At 52.5% G+C, this 18,069-nt stretch overlaps 1 protein-coding gene across 1 annotated transcript in view; it reads left to right on the forward strand.

The window, feature by feature from the left end:
* Positions 1–18,069, forward strand: part of DNAH1 (dynein axonemal heavy chain 1) — a 99,934-nt gene that overhangs the window by 75,906 nt on the left and 5,959 nt on the right. Inside the window, exons 51-69 of the mRNA XM_042799878.1 lie at positions 446–581; positions 1,749–1,957; positions 2,732–2,903; positions 3,250–3,441; positions 3,980–4,090; positions 5,206–5,391; positions 10,768–10,959; positions 11,397–11,564; positions 12,198–12,389; positions 12,821–12,952; positions 13,184–13,309; positions 13,767–13,886; positions 14,715–14,864; positions 15,250–15,410; positions 15,519–15,744; positions 15,829–16,024; positions 16,400–16,551; positions 17,031–17,227; positions 17,646–17,790. Of these exons, the coding sequence (XP_042655812.1) occupies positions 446–581; positions 1,749–1,957; positions 2,732–2,903; positions 3,250–3,441; positions 3,980–4,090; positions 5,206–5,391; positions 10,768–10,959; positions 11,397–11,564; positions 12,198–12,389; positions 12,821–12,952; positions 13,184–13,309; positions 13,767–13,886; positions 14,715–14,864; positions 15,250–15,410; positions 15,519–15,744; positions 15,829–16,024; positions 16,400–16,551; positions 17,031–17,227; positions 17,646–17,790 (3,163 nt within the window). The remainder of the gene's footprint in view (positions 1–445; positions 582–1,748; positions 1,958–2,731; positions 2,904–3,249; positions 3,442–3,979; positions 4,091–5,205; positions 5,392–10,767; positions 10,960–11,396; positions 11,565–12,197; positions 12,390–12,820; positions 12,953–13,183; positions 13,310–13,766; positions 13,887–14,714; positions 14,865–15,249; positions 15,411–15,518; positions 15,745–15,828; positions 16,025–16,399; positions 16,552–17,030; positions 17,228–17,645; positions 17,791–18,069) is intronic.

An 18,069-nucleotide genomic window follows, 5' to 3' on the forward strand; every position in this document is an offset into this window, starting at 1 on the left:
CAAGGAACTAGGCTGAGGAAGAAAATTCTTCCAGCTCTGAATGAAGGGTGTGATCCTAGAGAAATGCAACCATGGTTTCTGGGTGCACCAGCCTCTGAGGGGCAGCATCACAAAAAAAAATCCATGTTGAGTTACTTCATCTGCACTCTGAGGCACTGGGCCCAACAAACAGTGTGGCTCAGGTGGCTCATGGAATTGTACTTCTCCCAGTTTCTAGCTAGCTCAGGTATCTCTTCTTTGAGTAAAACATGCTTTTGGGTTGGTGGCTGAACATACACAAGGACAGGCATGTGCTCAGGATTCATTTCAGGAAAACAACTTGCTTGAGTCCTCTCCCCTTGAGTCCACAACACAGGATTGACAAAAGAGGAGATTTTAATTCAATGTATTATTCAATGTATTCCATTTATTCGATGTATATTCCACGGGCTTCTCTTTCCTTTAGGGCAGATTATGAGTGTTTCCAGATTGAACTCTCCAAAAATTATGGCATGACCGAATGGCGAGATGACGTGAGGAAGATCATGATGAATGCAGGTCTTCAAAGTCTACCCAAGACATTCCTATTTGTAGACACACAGGTACAGGAATATTAGCATGGTGGACTCCAACTCAAAAGGAGTTGGAAATACATCTCTGAACTCAGTAAATCCTCCTGAAGAGGATTGAGGAGCTTGGTGCAAAACAGGCACAACTTGTATTTCTTAAGTAGCCCACCTTCACCATATTATAAAAAAGCCCCAGGGAAACTAAAGGTGGTGCATTTGTTGCTGGAGGAACTGCAGAGCTGTGCGTGAGTGGGCTGATTCTTCTGTTGCTCAAAGAAGCCTCTTTCAGCTCCATCCAAGGGCTTGGTAGCATCATAGATTTTAGACCCAGCTGCCTGAAGCTAAGCGCTATGCTGACCACTGATACTAGAAGTCCTAACATCATTCTCTTTCTTTTCAAAGATACCAGTAGATTTAGTTCCTTATGCCTGCTAGTTCCACAAGATAACGTTGGCTCGTTACTGTAAACTGTAACTTACTAATGACTAGGCCAACTTCTGGAATTCACAGTTATGTTCCCCATAGGCTTCTTTACTGCCTTCATTATCATAGGAACCAAGTCCCTTCTGGCAGTGCCCTAAGCAGTGAGATGAGCATCTGCTAAATGCTGCTTGTTCTTGCATCCTTTTCCCTGCAGTGAGAAGCGTATGTGGGAGAAGAGAGGCATGGGAGGGTGCATTTAGTCAAGCAGATGGATGCCATGTAGTTCTGATTTAGCAAAGGTGGAGAGGTGAGTGTAGCTCTGGAGGGAGATCGTCCCACAGACTGTGACACATCCCTACAATTACGCTGTCTCCCACATCGATGAGCTTTATCCTAATAGTGAAGCATTCTGTGCTGGAGAAATGAAAACCCAGAGTGAGCTGGTGTCTGGGGTCTGGTTGCAGAGTCACAGCGAGGCAGGGAGCAAGGCCCTGAGCTCAGTTTGTCTGTAAGGAGACAGTGAGTGGGCAGAAGGAGGTTTGTTCTCAGACACACACCGCCACCCCTGAAATGGCTGAATGTGGCTGTTCAATTGCAAATGCTGGACAAAGGACAGAGTATGCTTTACTGGAGCCAAGTGATCACAGAAATTATTTCTTATAACAGAGTATGAGGACTATATTTATCTATAAGTGATCTCCATGACATGGGAGACATGACTGTCTTTTGACTTAGGAAACTGCCTTTTCTTTTTTCTTACCCCTATCATCTATTCAGATTAAAAATGAATCCTTCCTTGAGGATATCAACAACCTGCTCAACTCAGGTGACATTCCCAACATTTACAGTCCTGATGATCAAGAACGGATCATGACAGCTATGAAGCCTGTTGTTCGAGATCTAGGGCAGCAGCCCACCAAGGCCAATCTGATGGCTGCATACACAGGACGGGTTCGCAGCAATATCCGTATGGTCCTGTGCATGAGGTACAGTTCAGGGGTAGGACTCCATGCTTTCAATGTTAGTTATTCCTTCCTTGTCCTTTGCCTTGCATCACTTTGTCATGTGGGACATTTGTTTCCAAGCCCCTGAGTTTGGAGGAGCAGTAAGGTTTGCATACCACCTTCCCCTAGGACTGGCTACTTTTTTTTTTTTACACTTTGCTGGTTTCAGGATGAGGTTTAGAAAAGTTTAAGAATGTGGTTATATGTGATCCAGATTAAATACAAACTTCTTCCTCCTTCGTGCACCATTGAGCTGTTTGTTACAGAAATATCTTGCTTGAAACTGGGCCTCAGTTGCACCATGTTTACTTATGAATCTAGTGCAGAGCCCTTGAGTTTGCTGCCAGAAGGTACAGGGTGTTTGTAGTGCAAGTGGAAGAATTTGGGCCATGATTTTGGTCTGGTGATACGATCTTTGCACTCACCTGTTTGAAATAGACTTCAGATCACATTTATTTCTCACCCCTTAAGTGTTTTCCCTAAGGAGAGACCCATAAAGCTGATCACCCCACTACCATCTTAAATCTTCCAGAATATACCCAGGACTTCCAAGGAGTGAGCTGTGACAGGCACTTTAGGATGTGCAGCTCACCGCCTGAATTTTCATTCCCTATTTCCCTCCCTCCTTCTTCCTTGGGTATATTTCCTTCCTCACTCTGCAAGAGTTCAGGATGGTTCTAGGGAAGTAGGAAAAGTGTTTTATCCTTGTATGGATAGCTAGTTGTAACATCTCTTTTCTGCACGTCTTTCCCTCAGCCCTATTGGAGAAGTCTTCCGCGCACGCTTGAGACAGTTTCCCTCTCTTGTGAACTGCTGTACCATTAACTGGTTTAATGAATGGCCTGCTGAAGCCCTGCAGTGCGTTGCCTCCTCCTTCTTGCACGAGATCCCACATCTTGGTGCCAGTACTGAAGAGGTCAATGGGATGGTAGGTGCCACACAACACACAGCTCCTATATGCTCAGGGGGCCATGTCTCTCAGATACACACAGACAATGGATGCAGGACACACCTGCAGAGGGTACCCTGTAGCAGAAGTGTTTCATGGCAGGGTCATTCAAGTGCATAACTGGTTAGCTTTCATGTGCCTTGAAATGGGCATGTCCCTTTGTCACCCTCTCTATGGCATTGAAGCCCATATGCATATATAAGCTCTGCTGTGACTGCATATTTAGGCTGTTTGTAAGCCCCTTGTGCTCTCTGTGGGCATCAAGTAGACTTGCCTACCACCCATTAGTACTGAATAAGTTTGTTTCTTTCCTTTCTCCTTGTAGATTCAGGTGTGTGTAGAGATCCACCAGAGTGTGGCAAAGAAGTGCCAAGTGTACCTAGCAGAGCTGGCCAGACACAATTATGTCACTCCTAAGAGCTACCTCGAGTTCCTCAGCATCTTTAGTTCCCTGATTGGAAAGAAGAAACAGGAACTGAAGACAGCCAAAAACAGGATGAAAAGTGGCCTGGACAAGGTTTGTCCCTCACACCTAGGAGAGCTTTAGGCCCCTCTTACCTGCTCTGAGCAGTTATTTACAGCTGCAGAGATGCAGTGAGATGCTGCACATCTGCCGTGTAACAGGAGAAAAGTCACACTAAAGCAAATAAGTATGCCTTCTGCCAGGGCCAGCCTTTCTGAAGGTCCGAGTCTGTAACAGCTCTAAAAGCATGATGGTGCCCACTCTTTGGAGACCACAGTCTTCTCCGTAGCTCATCATCTCTCAGGCTGTTTCTTATTAACCTTTTAATTGAAAGCCCTATAACTGCAATATTGTTCTGCTGACAGATTGCCATGAGCTTATGAAGTAATGCCCATATCATGTGCAGGCATCATTAGGCACTACTGTTTATAAGCACACCACAGTGCCAGATTGTTGCTTAAGCAAGGACCAGGGCAAGACCTGCTTTGCACAGCCTGATGCTGGGCTGGGAGCACCCACCAGGGCAGCATAGCCCTTTCCTGGGGCTTTCCGTGGCTGCTGCATGTGCTCTCACTCTGCTCCGCTCCCACAGCTCCTGCAAACAGCAGAGGATGTAGCAAGGATGCAGGAGGAGCTGGAGACTGCCCGCCCTCTCCTGGCACAGGCAGCCAAGGACACACTGGCAACCATGGAGCAACTGCAGGTACCGCTGCTGGGCAGCCCTGCACTTTCCAAGTCTGACTGCTCAGACTGGACACAGGGCTCCGGGAGGGCTTGTGGGGATTGTACAAAATCCTGCTTGACCCGACAGTAAAAAGGCCTCACATTAACACAGCAGGTATTTATGCAGAGCAACACTGCCAGCACGGATGGCCTTCTGCTAGGGTCCCTGCTCTGATGTTGGTGGGACCAGTCACAACCTACCAGCCAGCTGCTAGCAGAAGGGATGGCTCATATGCCCCTGTCTGAAACCACAACCCAGGGGGCAGTCAGACAAGCTGCCAGCTCCTTTTCCTCACCGATTTAGATCCTTGCAAGCACAGACTAACACCACCACTAACCCAACCCTCGGGTGGCCTGGGCAGCATTAAGTCCAGACTTGTTGCTGAAAGGGATCGTTGCCCTACATCCCATCCCCAGGGAGCTGATCCAACTGCAGCCTGCCCCTGCCAGCCCAGACCTCGGGGATCACTACACAGTCACTCATGCCTCTGCAGAAGAGGGAACTGTCTTGTGTTGGCTGTCACTACCTTCACTTCTTGTGTTCCTCCCTGCCTGTCTCCTACTGTGGGATGGCCAGACTGAGACACACTGCATGCAAGGGAGAAAGTCTGCAATCTCCCATGTTCCCACATACCAGATAAAGATTTGGCTATAATCCACATTCCCTTTACACCTCCTGGTAGTGCTTTAACCCTGGGGGTAGGCAGAAGTGACAGTTTTAGAAACAAAACCCTCAGCATATCTTCTTATTTCTCTGTCTCCCTACACATTTGCATCCCTATGCATCCTCTCCCTGTGGCACTAGGAAAAATGGGTAGAGCACCTAATTCCTGCAGGACTAACACCATTCCAGGTACAGCCAGAACTGGAGCTTGTAGATGATCTCTACAGGCTGACAAAAGCCTCCTGACAGTATGATGAGGGAAGGGGATCCCCTCCAGCAGTAGGACCGCAGCATGTCCCCACTGGAAGAACACACATGACCTGCCAGGACAGCAGCGATCCTTGCAAGTGATCCTTGCCCAGCAGTGCTGAGCCAAGCCAAAGGGGTGCTCCAGCTCCAGCATGGTTCTGAGGCCATCTCTGGTGTTGCAGGTGGACACAGCCGTGGCTGAAGAGACAAGAAGTGCTGTGCAGGTTGAGGAGATGAAGGCCAAAGTGAAAGCTCAGACAGCCCAAGCCATTGCAGATGATGCTCAGAAGGACTTATCTGAAGCTCTCCCAGCCCTGGACGCTGCTCTTGCCAGCCTGAGGAACCTCAACAAAAGCGATGTTACAGAGGTAACTGGGTTGAGGGGGAGGGTGGCAGGGCTGGGTCTGGTGCTAGAAAGCCTCTCACTTCGCAGCGATTCCCTTTCTATAGGCTTGCAGCATCCCCAGCATCTCCATCCATCCCCTTGGGCTCACAGGCTGAGCAGCTACCCATGCAGCTTCTCAGCATCACTCCTTCATCAGCAAAGAATTTTGCAGGGCAGAGAGGAAGCAACTGGATCTTGGGTGTTCCTACATGTCATTTCCAACCTGTGCCAGAGAGGGTGTTGAGGGGGGCTCACCCCAATGTACCTGTCCGTGGGGGTAGATGGCAGACAGTACCACAATGCAAGCCCAAATATTGACTGCACAGCCCAGGGACAGATCCAGCAACACAGTGTCTGAGCCAGCAGGCTCTTTTGAAAGGGATTCCGCCACAGACAGAGAGGAGGAAGAGACAATGGCTGGCGAGCTGACTTCAGGGAATACTGGATTGAAATAGGATAGTCAGAGACAGGAGAGTGATTCTGAGCCTAGCAAGTGTCACAGCCCCTAGTCAGGAGAGCAAACTCAGCAAGTACAAGATTTCATTTCACAGTGTGTAACAACTGTGGAAGGCGGGGGGGACAAGCTTATTGCTCTGTAATTGTGAATAACAAACCCTTTTTATTCCCCACAAAACATACAAAACTCCTTTCCCCAGAAGGTGAGGAAAGACAATGTTAGTCCACTTGCTCCCAGCACCCATCTTTTTGTAGAGTTGGCATGGAAAGCCTCCTGTCTGTACAAGGCTTCCAGTGGCAACTCACAAGATGCATCAATTTCTTACACATCATCTAACCCACCCACCAGCTTCAGGAAACTCCTCATTTAAGAAATAAGCTCCCCGTTTCTTTTAAGACCAGCTGCTGGGCCATAACCTAAGGTGCCTGTCACTAGAGCCACAACCATCAGAGTTCTCTCCCAGCCCAGGATTAATGACCCAGCCCAAGCAAAAGAGGACACCACTTCTATGGCAGGAAGCAAGCACCTCTTTGACCTACTCTTCTGCACAGGGCAGCTCCCTCAGCGGTCCCTTGGGTGAAGTTGACACCTGCTTCTTCAGCTCCTCCACCACCTCTCTCAGCCGATCCTCATTGCAGTAAAAATACACATAAAGGTTGCACTCTGTCTGCATGATAGGGTTCTCCAGAGACCTGCGCTTGGCCTTCAAGTCACTCAGGAGGTCTGTCAGCATTGGGCAGAGGTTGTCCTGCATGGTGATCAGTTGCTGCATCAGCTCAGTGACCTCCTGAGGGGCAGAGCCCAAATGCATGTGAACGTGCAGAAAGAGTGGGATTGCCTCCCACCTATGGAACAGCTCAGCCCACCAGAAACAAACCGTCCCCCTGGCTCTGGACACATCCAGTCCAGGCAACAGAGGTAGCTTACAGGGCCACCTTGGCTAAGGCACCCCAATCTCTACATGTGAGACAGTGAGAATCACCTGTGTCCCTGAGCCAGCCACTGCCTCACTGAATAGCTTTTGGGACAAGGCAAGGATCAGGCCAGCCTCCTCTCCCTCTGTGGGCTGAGAGGTAGTACGTTCTCCCCCCTGCACCCAGGGATGATGGCACAGAGTGCTCTGACTCACAGCCCTGTGCCACCCAGCAAGGCCTGGTAGAGCAGGAGGGCTTACTTACCAGAGGGGAGAGCTGCAGCTGGTTGGAGCTGTTGTACAGCAGCTGGCAGAGCGCCTTTGTGGAAGACTCCAGGGCAGGAAGCTGGGATATAGGAGCTGCCAGCTGTGCTTCCAGCACCTTCTGATCCTGAACCAACTGGGAGCACTGGGCTACTATGGCCTCATAGTTGCAGAAGAGCTGCTTCTTCTGATCTTGCTCCACCAGCATGTCCCGTAGCCTGCAGGAGAGGACAGCCAGCCAGAGGTGTGAACAGTGTGCTAGTGCTGAGGAAGAACAGGGCTCAGGGGACATTGTGTGCTGTGGGTCTGGAAGGCAAGCAGCTGTGGGGCTGCAGCGTGAGGACAGCCTCTCCTGGTGAGCAACCCACATCCTGGAGGTGCGGGAAGAGCACCATAAAGGACCAGGCTGTCTTAAAAGCCACTCAGGGACTCCTTGCTGGCAGACGCCAGCACCAGCTACTTCAGAGCTGTTCAGGGAGGACTGAGAAGCCCCTGTCTGCAGGACACCCAGCCAGAGAAAGCTCTTGCTCCAAGCAGCTTCTGCTTCCTTCTGGCCCAGCTCTCCTTCTCCACGGCTGAAGACTTGCCTCTACACTATCCACCTTCACATCCTAGGAAAACCTCTGTTCTCCATACTCACTCTCTTCTCCCAGCCCATGCTTTCCTGCATCAGCTCTAGCCAGCCAGGAAGAAGCAAATGCCATCTTCCAGGTAATTTCCCTGTCGGGTCAAGGTGGCTCTGCCCTGGCAGAAGAGCACTGCTAGACTTCCTGGTAGCTTGGGTCTGCTGCATGCCTCTCCCATTCCCATGCCACCTCTTCCACGTCTAGCTTGCTCCTCATGCATACACACACCCAGGCCCTTATCGAAGAGCAGAAAGTTCTTTGGTGTCTATCCACGTGTGTGGATGCTTCTGGGAGGAGCTGACATATTTGAAGTAGTTCTGCTGCTGCTGCAGCCTGATCCGGGCTTCCCTCATGGAAGTTCCCATCTCCCTCAGCTGAGCTGCCTTCTGGTCCAGGTCCTTTCTCTCCCGTTGCAGCTGGAGCTCCAGCAGATCCAGGCAGCTGTGGTGGCTTGCCAGCCACGCAGCCACCTCCTCCTGCCTCCGGGCAGCATTCTGCAGACTGGCAGTTTTCAGGCTAAGCTGCCTCTGGAGGACAGGCAGGCAAAAGAGGCAGGCCTGTTCCTTCAGCAGGGGTGGCAGCTGGTGGGTCTGGATCTGTGTGATGTCGCAACGCAGGGCATGAAGCTGCATCTGAAACATGGCAGCCTGACTCTGGAGCTCTTCCTTGACTGCCTGCTGTACAGGGGAAAGACAAAACAGGCTAGTGCACCTCTGACACTGCCTGGTTCTGCCACCCCCTCCTGACATGCCAGCTGTGCTCCAGCATTCACAGGAGGGACTGCCTGCAGCACAGGCAGACCCTGCCACAAAGAATGGTGGAGGAAGGGGAGAACTGGCCCTACCTGGTTCTCCTTGAGAGCTTCCAGAGTCCTCTGGACCCACTCCAGAGGGCTTCCACTTTTGCTGACATGACTATAACCTCCCTCTGAGCGCAGATATGTACTTTCTTTACCCAGCTCAGCTCCTTCCAGAAGCTGTTTTGGTCATCCAGTAGCTCATCTCCATCAGTCCCGAGGCTTTCTGGCACTGTTGTTTGCTTGGTGTCCATTCTCTCTGTGGCTTCATGTCTGACATCTTTCTCCTCATCCCCCATGCTCAACAGCTGGCTGCTATTCCTCCCCTCCACTTGAAGCTCTGCCCTTGAACCTTGGACCAGTACTCCCTGACTTGCTGGTGCCACCCCCCATGGTGTCTTTGCACACTCTTGATAAGGAGCATCTCTTCTTCCTTCCGGTATTATCCAGTCTGAGCCCACCTGTGTCCCAGCCTCCAGCCTTCCCTTCAGGCTGCCCTCTCCCTGTGTGCTTGCTCCCTGAGCATCTGGAGCCTGGTCACTCCCTGGTAGGACCTGATGGATGAACCTCTCAAACACAGCAGTGGCCTGTTGTTCTAGCTCCATGTAAGGGCCGAGATCCATCTCGCACAGCAGTACTGGTGGCCGGCCTTTCCCCATATCCCCATACCACTCTGCCAGGTGCTTTTCAGCCTTGCTGATCTGGCTCAGAACAGCGCTGGTTTGGAAGACCTCCACTTCCAGGTCCATCTGAGCCTTTCTTAAGTCCTGCTTCACCACTTTCTCCTCCTCCTTCAAATAATTCAACTTCTTCTACAAGTTGACTGCCCAAACCTGCAGCTTGTGTTGCCACCAGAGCTGACGTTCACGATAGTCCTGAAGCTCCTGCTGCAGGGTGCGGAGCCGCGGACGAACGACACGCCAAGACGGGTTCAGTGTGGGTGCTAGAGCATCAATCAACGTGTGTGTTTATTGGTCCAGGGTACATATATTTATACAGACAATGATAATTATTATGCCTACTAGTCACTAGCTGATTGGCTTAAGCTCTAAAGGTCGTATTCGCACGGTCCACCTACTTGCAGTTAGCTTACAGCACAAGCTTCTCATAACACTAAGTTTCTCATGCTACTATTTCTGATTCCTGTTGACTTGTTTTCGATACACGACAGTACCGTAACACAATGTTTCTCAGACCACCGTTATCATAACACTGGGTTTCTCAGACCACTATTCCTAATTCCCCTTAACCTGTTTTCGACACACCACGGTACACAAGGCTGAAGCATCCTTGACATTCCTCCTGTATCAGCAGCTGCAAGCAGCTGCAGGCAAACCCTAGTGAGGCTCAGCATCAGCAGCTAGAGCAGGCTCTGATCATACAATTGCTCGGTGGGCTCAGGACCCTTGTCTCTGAGCCATTCTCCAACAGCAGGGCCTCTGGAGAGGGACCCTCATCATCAGGTATTATGTCTGGGAGTGGTGGGACTTGGCAGCATGTCTGCAATGCCTGCTCAAGTGCATCGCCTTCCAGGATGGGCTGGCCTGCAGCCAGCAGAGCATCATAGGCCTCCACCTCAGCTGGGCTCAGCACGTTCTCCTCACTCACCATGCTGCAGAACCACTCGAGGAACTGTTTTGTCTGAGGGCAGTCAAAGAGCCAGTCAAAGTCCTTGCCACGGAGGGTGTCTGCATGGGGGTAGAACAGCTTCAGTGTCGCCGCAAACTTTGCCCCTCTGTTGACTATCTCCAGTGGGAAGGCCTGGGAATATCTCTGGCTACACATGGCAAGGATGGTGAGCACTAGAAGGGAAAAAGCAGGAGTTATCCTTAAGGCTCCTGATACCCCCAGCCATCTCAAGGGTGCCACGGCAGCACTCCTAGCTGCCTGCTTGAGGAGAGACTCAAGCAGTCCCTCCACAAGTGCCGCAGACCAGCTCATGGGGTACAGCACTGCTGCAGTGGCATACAAGACAAATCAGAGCCCACAGAGCAAGGGAGAAAGCTTGCCTGTGCCCCATTTCCATACAGCCTCCTCCCCAGGGCCATACAGATCTAGCTCCTTTGCTAAGACATCTTAAGCCTGCAAGATATACCTGTCAGAGCATTAGAACAGGCTTTTTCAACCTACGTATAGTTTGCTCCACACCCTTTCTGATAACCAGCTTTCCCTTCAAATACCCCTGTATTGCACCCTCCAAATATCCTGCCTCTGGTCCCAGTCTCCCCTGGGTCAGCTGAGGGATGAGCACCCCATCTCACTGAGAACCAGGCCAACCCACTGTCTCTGTTTGGGTTTTGAAGGTACGAGCAATGCAGCGGCCTCCCCTCGGTGTGAAGATCGTGATTGAAGCTCTCTGCATTATGAAAGGAGTCAAACCCAAAAGGGTGGCAGGAGAAAAGCTAGACTCCAAGGTGGATGACTACTGGGAGCCAGGCAGGGGCCTTCTCCAGGACCCGGGGAAGTTCCTGGACGGCCTGTTAAATTACGATAAGGTAAGTGGTGGCAGAAGGAAGATGGGACCAGAGACCAGGTATTACCTCACAGAGATCCTTCTCACAGCAATGAAGCTTAAAGCTCCTTGTGGGCAACACCCTCCAACAGCACAGAGGATGAGGACACATACTTGGCCTGGAAGTCCTCGTGTCAGCTGGCTGCAGTTCATTGCCTTGGGCAACAGGACCCAGACACACAGGTCTTCCCCTTCTGTCCCTCTGCTCTTTCCATGTGGAGGAGCTGGATGGAAGTGGTATGGGGAGGGGATTTACCCAGTCCCACAGCCATGCCTCCCAGGCCCCAACAGCAATTTGATTCCTCTTGCTCCAGTGCAATGCCTTAACCACCCTGCCAGGTCCTGGGGCAGGCTGCAGCCACCGGGGGAAGCCCTTTGAGACCCTCCTCACCAATCTCTCTCTCCCACCATTCTTTGCAGGACAATATTGCAGATTCTGTGATCAAGGCCATCCAGCCCTACATCAACAGCGAGGAGTTTCAGCCAGCTGCCATCGCCAAGGTCTCCAAAGCTTGCACCTCTATCTGCCAGTGGGTCCATGCCATGTACAAGTACCACTTTGTGGCCAAGATTGTGGAGCCCAAGCGGGTAAGAGGCAGCATGATCCAGTTGCTCTAGGTGTTAGGGAACACAGTACTAGCAGCCCCTTTCTGCAGGAGATGCTGAGAGTCACCGTGTTCTGCAGGTCCAGACATAATGTTCAGACCAAGCCTTAGAAGAGCTAAAGCCTCAAAACCCTTTAACATAATGAAGTAGAAGAAATCAGCCTAGAATATATTGGGACAGAATATATTGGGACTTGTTCTTAGTGCTGAGGTCCTGGCTCAGCAGAAACTGTATTTGTAGAAGTATTCCCATACCTCACTAGTGTCTCAGCCTTAATCCTCTCCAAGCTTAGCTATTTCTTTATTACTATCTTGGGGCAAGCAGAGGAACCTTTCCTCCTGTTCACCAGTGGGCCACATCCCGATCTTGTGTAAGCTGGCACAGGCTCTTGGCTTTTTGGAGCTATGCAGAAATGCCCTCCTCACCTCAACTGTTATTCCTGGGCTTGCAGAACATCCCCCTGGACTTAAGCAGGTCAACCTTTGTCATACAGAATCTCAGTATCAGCTAGTGCTTTTATGCAAAACCAACTCTTGCTCCACAATCTCTGGCTTTTCGGGGAGGAGCCTGGCCAAATGCCCAACATACCCACTGTTTCCTTGTGCATCTCCCCAGAAAGCCTGGCGGGAGGCAGAAGAGGACCTGCATGCCACTCAGAAGGTCCTTGAGGAAGCTAAGGAACGCCTGAGGGAGGTTGAAGGTGGCATTGCCACACTGCAAGCCAAGTACAAGATCTGCATAGCCAAGAAGGAGGAGCTGGAGATGAAGTGTGAGCAGTGTCAGCAGAGACTGGGCCGTGCTGATACGGTAAGAGACAGAGCTCGGTTCTGCCTGCTTACATTAGGCAACCTGATTTCAGGCCAAGGAGCACAGTGGTGAAAATATCTATGTGCCTGCAACTCATGACACAGGTTGAATCCTAGGTTGAAGCTGCCTGGCCAGATCTCAGCAGCACAACAGGACTGGGGAAGCTAGGCTAACCAGGCACTGGTGTGAAAAGCTGCTGTCCTGTGCGCAGCTTCTTCAGCCAGCAACCAGTCTCCAGGACAGCTGAGGGTAGCCCAGCAATCCCAGGATTAAGTGCTGAAAGCTGGAGACAGAATTCAGGATACGGCACGGGCTGCCCTGCAACCTCTGGGCACCAAAGTCACCTGCAGCATTACCCAAAGAGCAGCAGGTCCAGCACACAAGGTTAGACCACACAGCAGCTCTCCTCACGTGTACAACTTATCCCACAGCTCATACGCAGCCTGGCTGATGAGAAGGTGCACTGGCAGGACACTGCAGAGAACCTGGATTACAAAATCAATAATATCACTGGGGATATGCTGGTTGCAGCTGGCTTTGTGGCCTACCTCGGCCCTTTTACAGTAAGTGTGCAATGCTCCCTGCAAGGGGTTCGGTTATTTGCTCTGCTCTCCTGGCCTCTTGCTGTTGCTGGCCAGATCCACTGGGAGAAAGGAATGATCCCTCCTGAATCTCTCTCCATTTGTGCCAGAGGCTGTACAGGGTCCCATCTGAAGGGAAATGGGAGGGTTTAGGTGCTCACAGCAGACTCACTGCAACTAAAATCACAGCTATGATGGTGCTTCTCATTGCAGGGACACTACCGCACAGCACTGTGCAAGGAGTGGCTGAGGCAGCTCTCAGAAAACAACATTCCTCACAGCAAGGAGCCAAACCTGATCAGTACCCTTGGAGACCCCGTGGAAATTCGCTCCTGGCAGGCGAGTCACAGAAAAACCCAGTGCTTCAGGTTGAAGGTGCCAGGCAGAAGCTAAAACACTCAGCTCACCTCTCACTAGGATCACCTGTATCAAAGGACAAACCCCAAACCAAACAGCTCAATAGCCACCAAGTGCCTCCACCCTGCAGAGTTGGAATTGCTGCTAGGGCTCCCTGTGTAGTGAGCAGGAGGGGACCTGGCAGCAGCTCTGAGGGCATCAGCCTTAACCTGTAAGGCTTCGTCTTTATAAACCACAGGCCTAGAGCAAAGCCCTGGCTGTAGCCTGCCCAAGCCTGACTCTGCCAGCACAGCTCTGTCCCGTGGCTCAGCCACCTCAGGCAGAGCTGCAGCTCTGGGTCCCCTCACCACCACACAGGGGTCAGGGCAGCAAGGGCTTCTCTCTAGTCAGCTCTGTTGTGCTACCAGATGTTCCCAACAGCTTTTTTCTACTCCATTAGGTTGCCGGTTTACCCAACGACACCCTATCTGTCGAGAATGGGGTAATAACACAATTCTCCCAGCGCTGGACTCACTACATAGATCCCCAAGGACAAGCAAACAAGTGGATCAAGAATCTGGTAAGAGCTGCAGGGAGGAAAGCCAGGTCTGCCAGGACAGGGGAAGCAGGTTTCTGTTAGGAGCTGCACAGAGCAGTGTCAGGCTTTGGGCTCCGGAACTGCAAGACCTCACATTGCCCCAGCCCAGCCCTCCCAGCAGCAGACAGGCTCCACATCCATAATCACCCCAGGTGGATTTCTCTGCTCAGGGAAATCAGCACAGGGCAGGAGGGGCCCTGCTATAAGCAACTGAGACATCAGATTCCCACTCTGGCTCTCCACTAGCATTCTGGGGGCCTTGTATCCTTCACCACACAGAACACCACCAGCATCTCCCATAACAGCCTTTAGGGTCCCTAGGACTGAAGGGACCAGGGCAGCATTACCTGGTAGCGAGCACAATCCCTGCTGCCAGAGTGCTGGGCACACAGACCAGCACCTCATCTCTTCCTCCAGAGAGGCACCCACTGCCCTTTTGAAGGGTCGGGTGGGCGGCTCAGGCAGCTGCTCCTGTTTTGCTTCATGAGGGCTTTTACCCCCCACCTGCTCTCCCTTTGCAGGCAAATGAGCCCTGAGTTACCGGTGTAGGACTCTGCAGGAGTATGGTTCTTTGAAGGCAGTTCTTCCCCTTCCCTTCCTTTTCTGCTGCCTCATTGAGCAGTCTCTAGTACCTGGTGACATGGACTAAACTTGACAAAATAGCCAAAAACTAGCCAAGCAAAAAAAGATATTATTTCTGCTGCTCTGGGGAGCTAAATCAGCCCAGTGAGAGGTGTACCATGCACCAGAGCTGGGTGTGAAGGTGGGCAGGACACTGCAGGGACCCTGCCTTCCCCTGCTGCCTTTCAGGAGAAGGTGAACAACCTGGAGGTAGCCAAGATGAACGACCGGGACTTCCTCTGCAGTCTGGAAAACGCCGTTACTTTTGGGAAGCCCTTCCTGCTAGAGGATGTCGGCGAGGAGCTGGATCCGGCCCTTGAGCCTGTCCTGCTGAAACAGGTCCTGTGTCTTGCCTTGGCGAGGAGGGGCAGTGGGTGCCTGGCTGGGCTCTGGGGGGGCATCTGGCCAGGGTGCAGTGGGGTGTGGTGGGTTTGTAGGTGTCTCTGGGCAGGCAGCACTCACGTGGGTGCTGCCTGGTGTGTGTTGGCAGCCTCCTGCACACCCCGGTCTCCTGCCAGTGGGCGTCTTTGCCCGGGAGGCAGGGCCGTGGAATACAGATGCTCTGTTCAGCTTCAGGCCTTCAGGTCTGCCGGGTGGCTTTGAGCTCCTGTGTCCAGAGAGCCTTCAGACTCTCCTCGCTGCAGAGCCCAGGGCACAGCAGGATGTCTTCCCTCACAAGAAGTAGCTATCCCAGCCTTCCTGTATTTGTCCCTCTCTGGTACAGACCTACAGTCAGCAAGGCAACACCGTGCTGAAGCTGGGGGATACAGTGATCCCCTACCATGACAGTTTCAGGATGTACATTACCACCAACCTGCCCAACCCTCACTACAGCCCCGAGGTGTCCACGAAGCTCACCCTCATCAACTTCACCCTCTCACCCAGGTACCTGCTTACCCCATTAGCTGCCCATGCTGCTCAGCCTCATTCCTTGCAATCCTCAAGCCCTCGGGCCTGTTGCCCCCACCCTCACCTCCATGGCTTTTGTTGTAGTGGTTTGGAAGACCAACTGCTGGGAGAAGTGGTGGCTGCGGAGCGGCCTGACTTAGAAGAAGCTAGAAACCAGCTAATTGTTAGCAATGCCAAGATGCATCAGGAGCTGAAGGAAATAGAAGACCAGATCCTGTATCGGCTCAGCACTTCTGAAGGAAACCCTGTAGATGACTTGGAGCTCATCAAAGTGCTGGAGGCATCCAAGCTCAAGGCAGGAGAGACCCAGGTCAGAGGTGGAGGTGCTCTCCCCCTGCAGCTGTGCACCCCCTGCCAGCACTGCACTAACCATGACATCTCTTCTGTCCTCTAGGCCAAGGTAATGGTGGCAGAGCAGACAGAGAAGGACATCAACACCACTCGCCTGCAGTATGTGCCTGTGGCCGTCCGCTCGCAGATCCTCTACTTCTGTGTCTCAGACCTGTCCAATGTGGACCCCATGTACCAGTACTCACTCGAGTGGTTCCTCAGCATCTTCCTAATGGGGATCAGTAACTCCGAGAGAGCAGGTGCCTGCCCAGAACAGCCCCTCCTGTCCTCTTCCTCACCCCGCATTCCTGGTCTAGCGGCAGCAGAAGCTAGGACACCTGCAGAGTCAAGGCAAACGTGGCTGCTTGCTTTGGCTCTCGGCACGGCCTAGAGCTGCCCCTAGTTGTGTCCACAGAGCAGGGCAAGATGTGGTCGCAGCCTGCCCTCCGTTCTCTTCCCTGCTGCCCTGTCTGACCAGGGCGCAGGCAGGGTACACGCCATCCCAGCAGTGGTGTGGCTCTGCTTGTCACAGAGCCTGGCTGCTGCTGCCAGGCTGGGGGCAGCTGACATGGAGAGCACCCCCCACGTCACCCCTAGCACGCACCACCCTTGTCAGGTTGTTGCTTTGTTTCCAGACACCCTGAAGGACCGGATCACGAACCTCAACAACTACATCACCTTCAGCCTCTACAGCAGTGTGTGCCGTAGCCTCTTCTCGAAGCACAAGCTCATGTTTGCCTTCCTGGTTTGCATCCGGATTCTGATGAATGACGGGCAGGTCGATATGGTGAGCACTTTGGTCCTTTGATGGGATCCCATCAGAGAAACTCAAGCCCAGCCTGTTCAGCCCCCTGGAATAGCATGCCAGGGTGGAAAAGGAGCCTTGTTCCCTGAGGCTGGGGGAGGCTTGGCAGGCTGGTGGGCAAACCCAGGGCTTCTCTCTTCCCTTTTCCCTGCATCTACATGCAGAACTGCCTATCCTGGATCACCGGCAGCTTTTACCAGTTTGCTGCCAGACTGCTGCTAAAGGTTAGCAAGTTCAGAGGGAGCAGGCAGGGATTAGAAAACAGAGAAAAGCTAGTGGCAGCTGAACAATGATGCTGATCTCACCAGACCCTCCAGTTCACTTACTTGACCCACACAAGTGGCAGGAGAAGCAACCAGAAAGTTACTGCAGGGGTTTTAGTTGGATATGGCACAAACCCATGTGCCTCAAAGCCAGGCGGGTAGGCTGCCATCCCTGACCACATGCTATCCTGTTCCCAGGATGAGTGGCGGTACCTGCTGTCAGGAGGGACCATAAAGGAGATGAGGGAGAACCCAGCTCCAGCCTGGCTGTACGAGAGAGCCTGGGGAGACATCCTGGCCTTGAGCAGCCTGAAGAACTTCTCTGGTTTCGTCAATGATTTTGTGGCCAACCTTGGAGCATTCAGAGCCATTTTTGACAGCCCCAAGCCTCACAGGCAAGTGCTCCCTGCTTTGCTGGCTTAGCTGCCCTGCGCCCGGCAGGTAATGGTGTCCCTGGGAGAGCAAGAGGAGCTGATAGAGCCACAGCGCTGGCTCTGCTCCCAGGGCAGTGCCATGCAAGGAGAGGACGAGGCATTGCCTTGGCTCCTCAGGGGTGGCCCTTGCCTGTGCCTGTTGCTTGCCCGAGGCAGAGCCACACAATGCCTTAACCCGGCAGTATTTGGCACTTCCCCAGTCGAAGCAGCTCTGGCTTGCCTGCTGATGGTTTCAAAGCTACAACCAGCCTCAGCCAAGTGACTGGAGGGTCCTTGTCCCTTCTGAAACCCCAACGGCTGCCTGCAGGCAACTTGGGTGCTCCTTGGGGAGCTGCAGGATCTGGCACATCCCCCCAAAATACACCCAATTGCTTTGCAGACACCCCCTGCCCGGGAAGTGGGAAACTGAGCTTGATGCCTTCCAGAAGCTGCTGGTTCTGCGGTGTCTGCGGGGAGATAAGATCACCAACGCCATGCAGGACTTTGTGGCGCTGAAACTGGGTCGGCGCTTCATCGAGCCACAGGTAACCAGCCAAAAGGAAGCGCTGGTGGGGTCAGCAGTGGAGCAGGAGGCCTCGAGCTTGCTGTAAATGGGCCGTCAGCATTTTCCAATTGCAGTGAGGGTGCTCGTGCCTCTCTGCAGCCCCGGTGTCCCCACAGCTGGGGAAACACTTAGGACTTAGAGGAGGGATAGCCTACCTAATGTCCACCAGTCAAACCACAGTGGGAGGGAGCAGTCAGTGCAGGCATAGGAGGGAAGAGTTCAAATGGCAAAGGGGAAAGTGGTTACTGCCCTGATCCCA

This window comes from Tyto alba, unplaced genomic scaffold (assembly GCF_018691265.1).
Source record: "Tyto alba isolate M040663 unplaced genomic scaffold, T.alba_DEE_v4.0 Super-Scaffold_3, whole genome shotgun sequence".
NCBI lineage: Eukaryota > Metazoa > Chordata > Aves > Strigiformes > Tytonidae > Tyto > Tyto alba.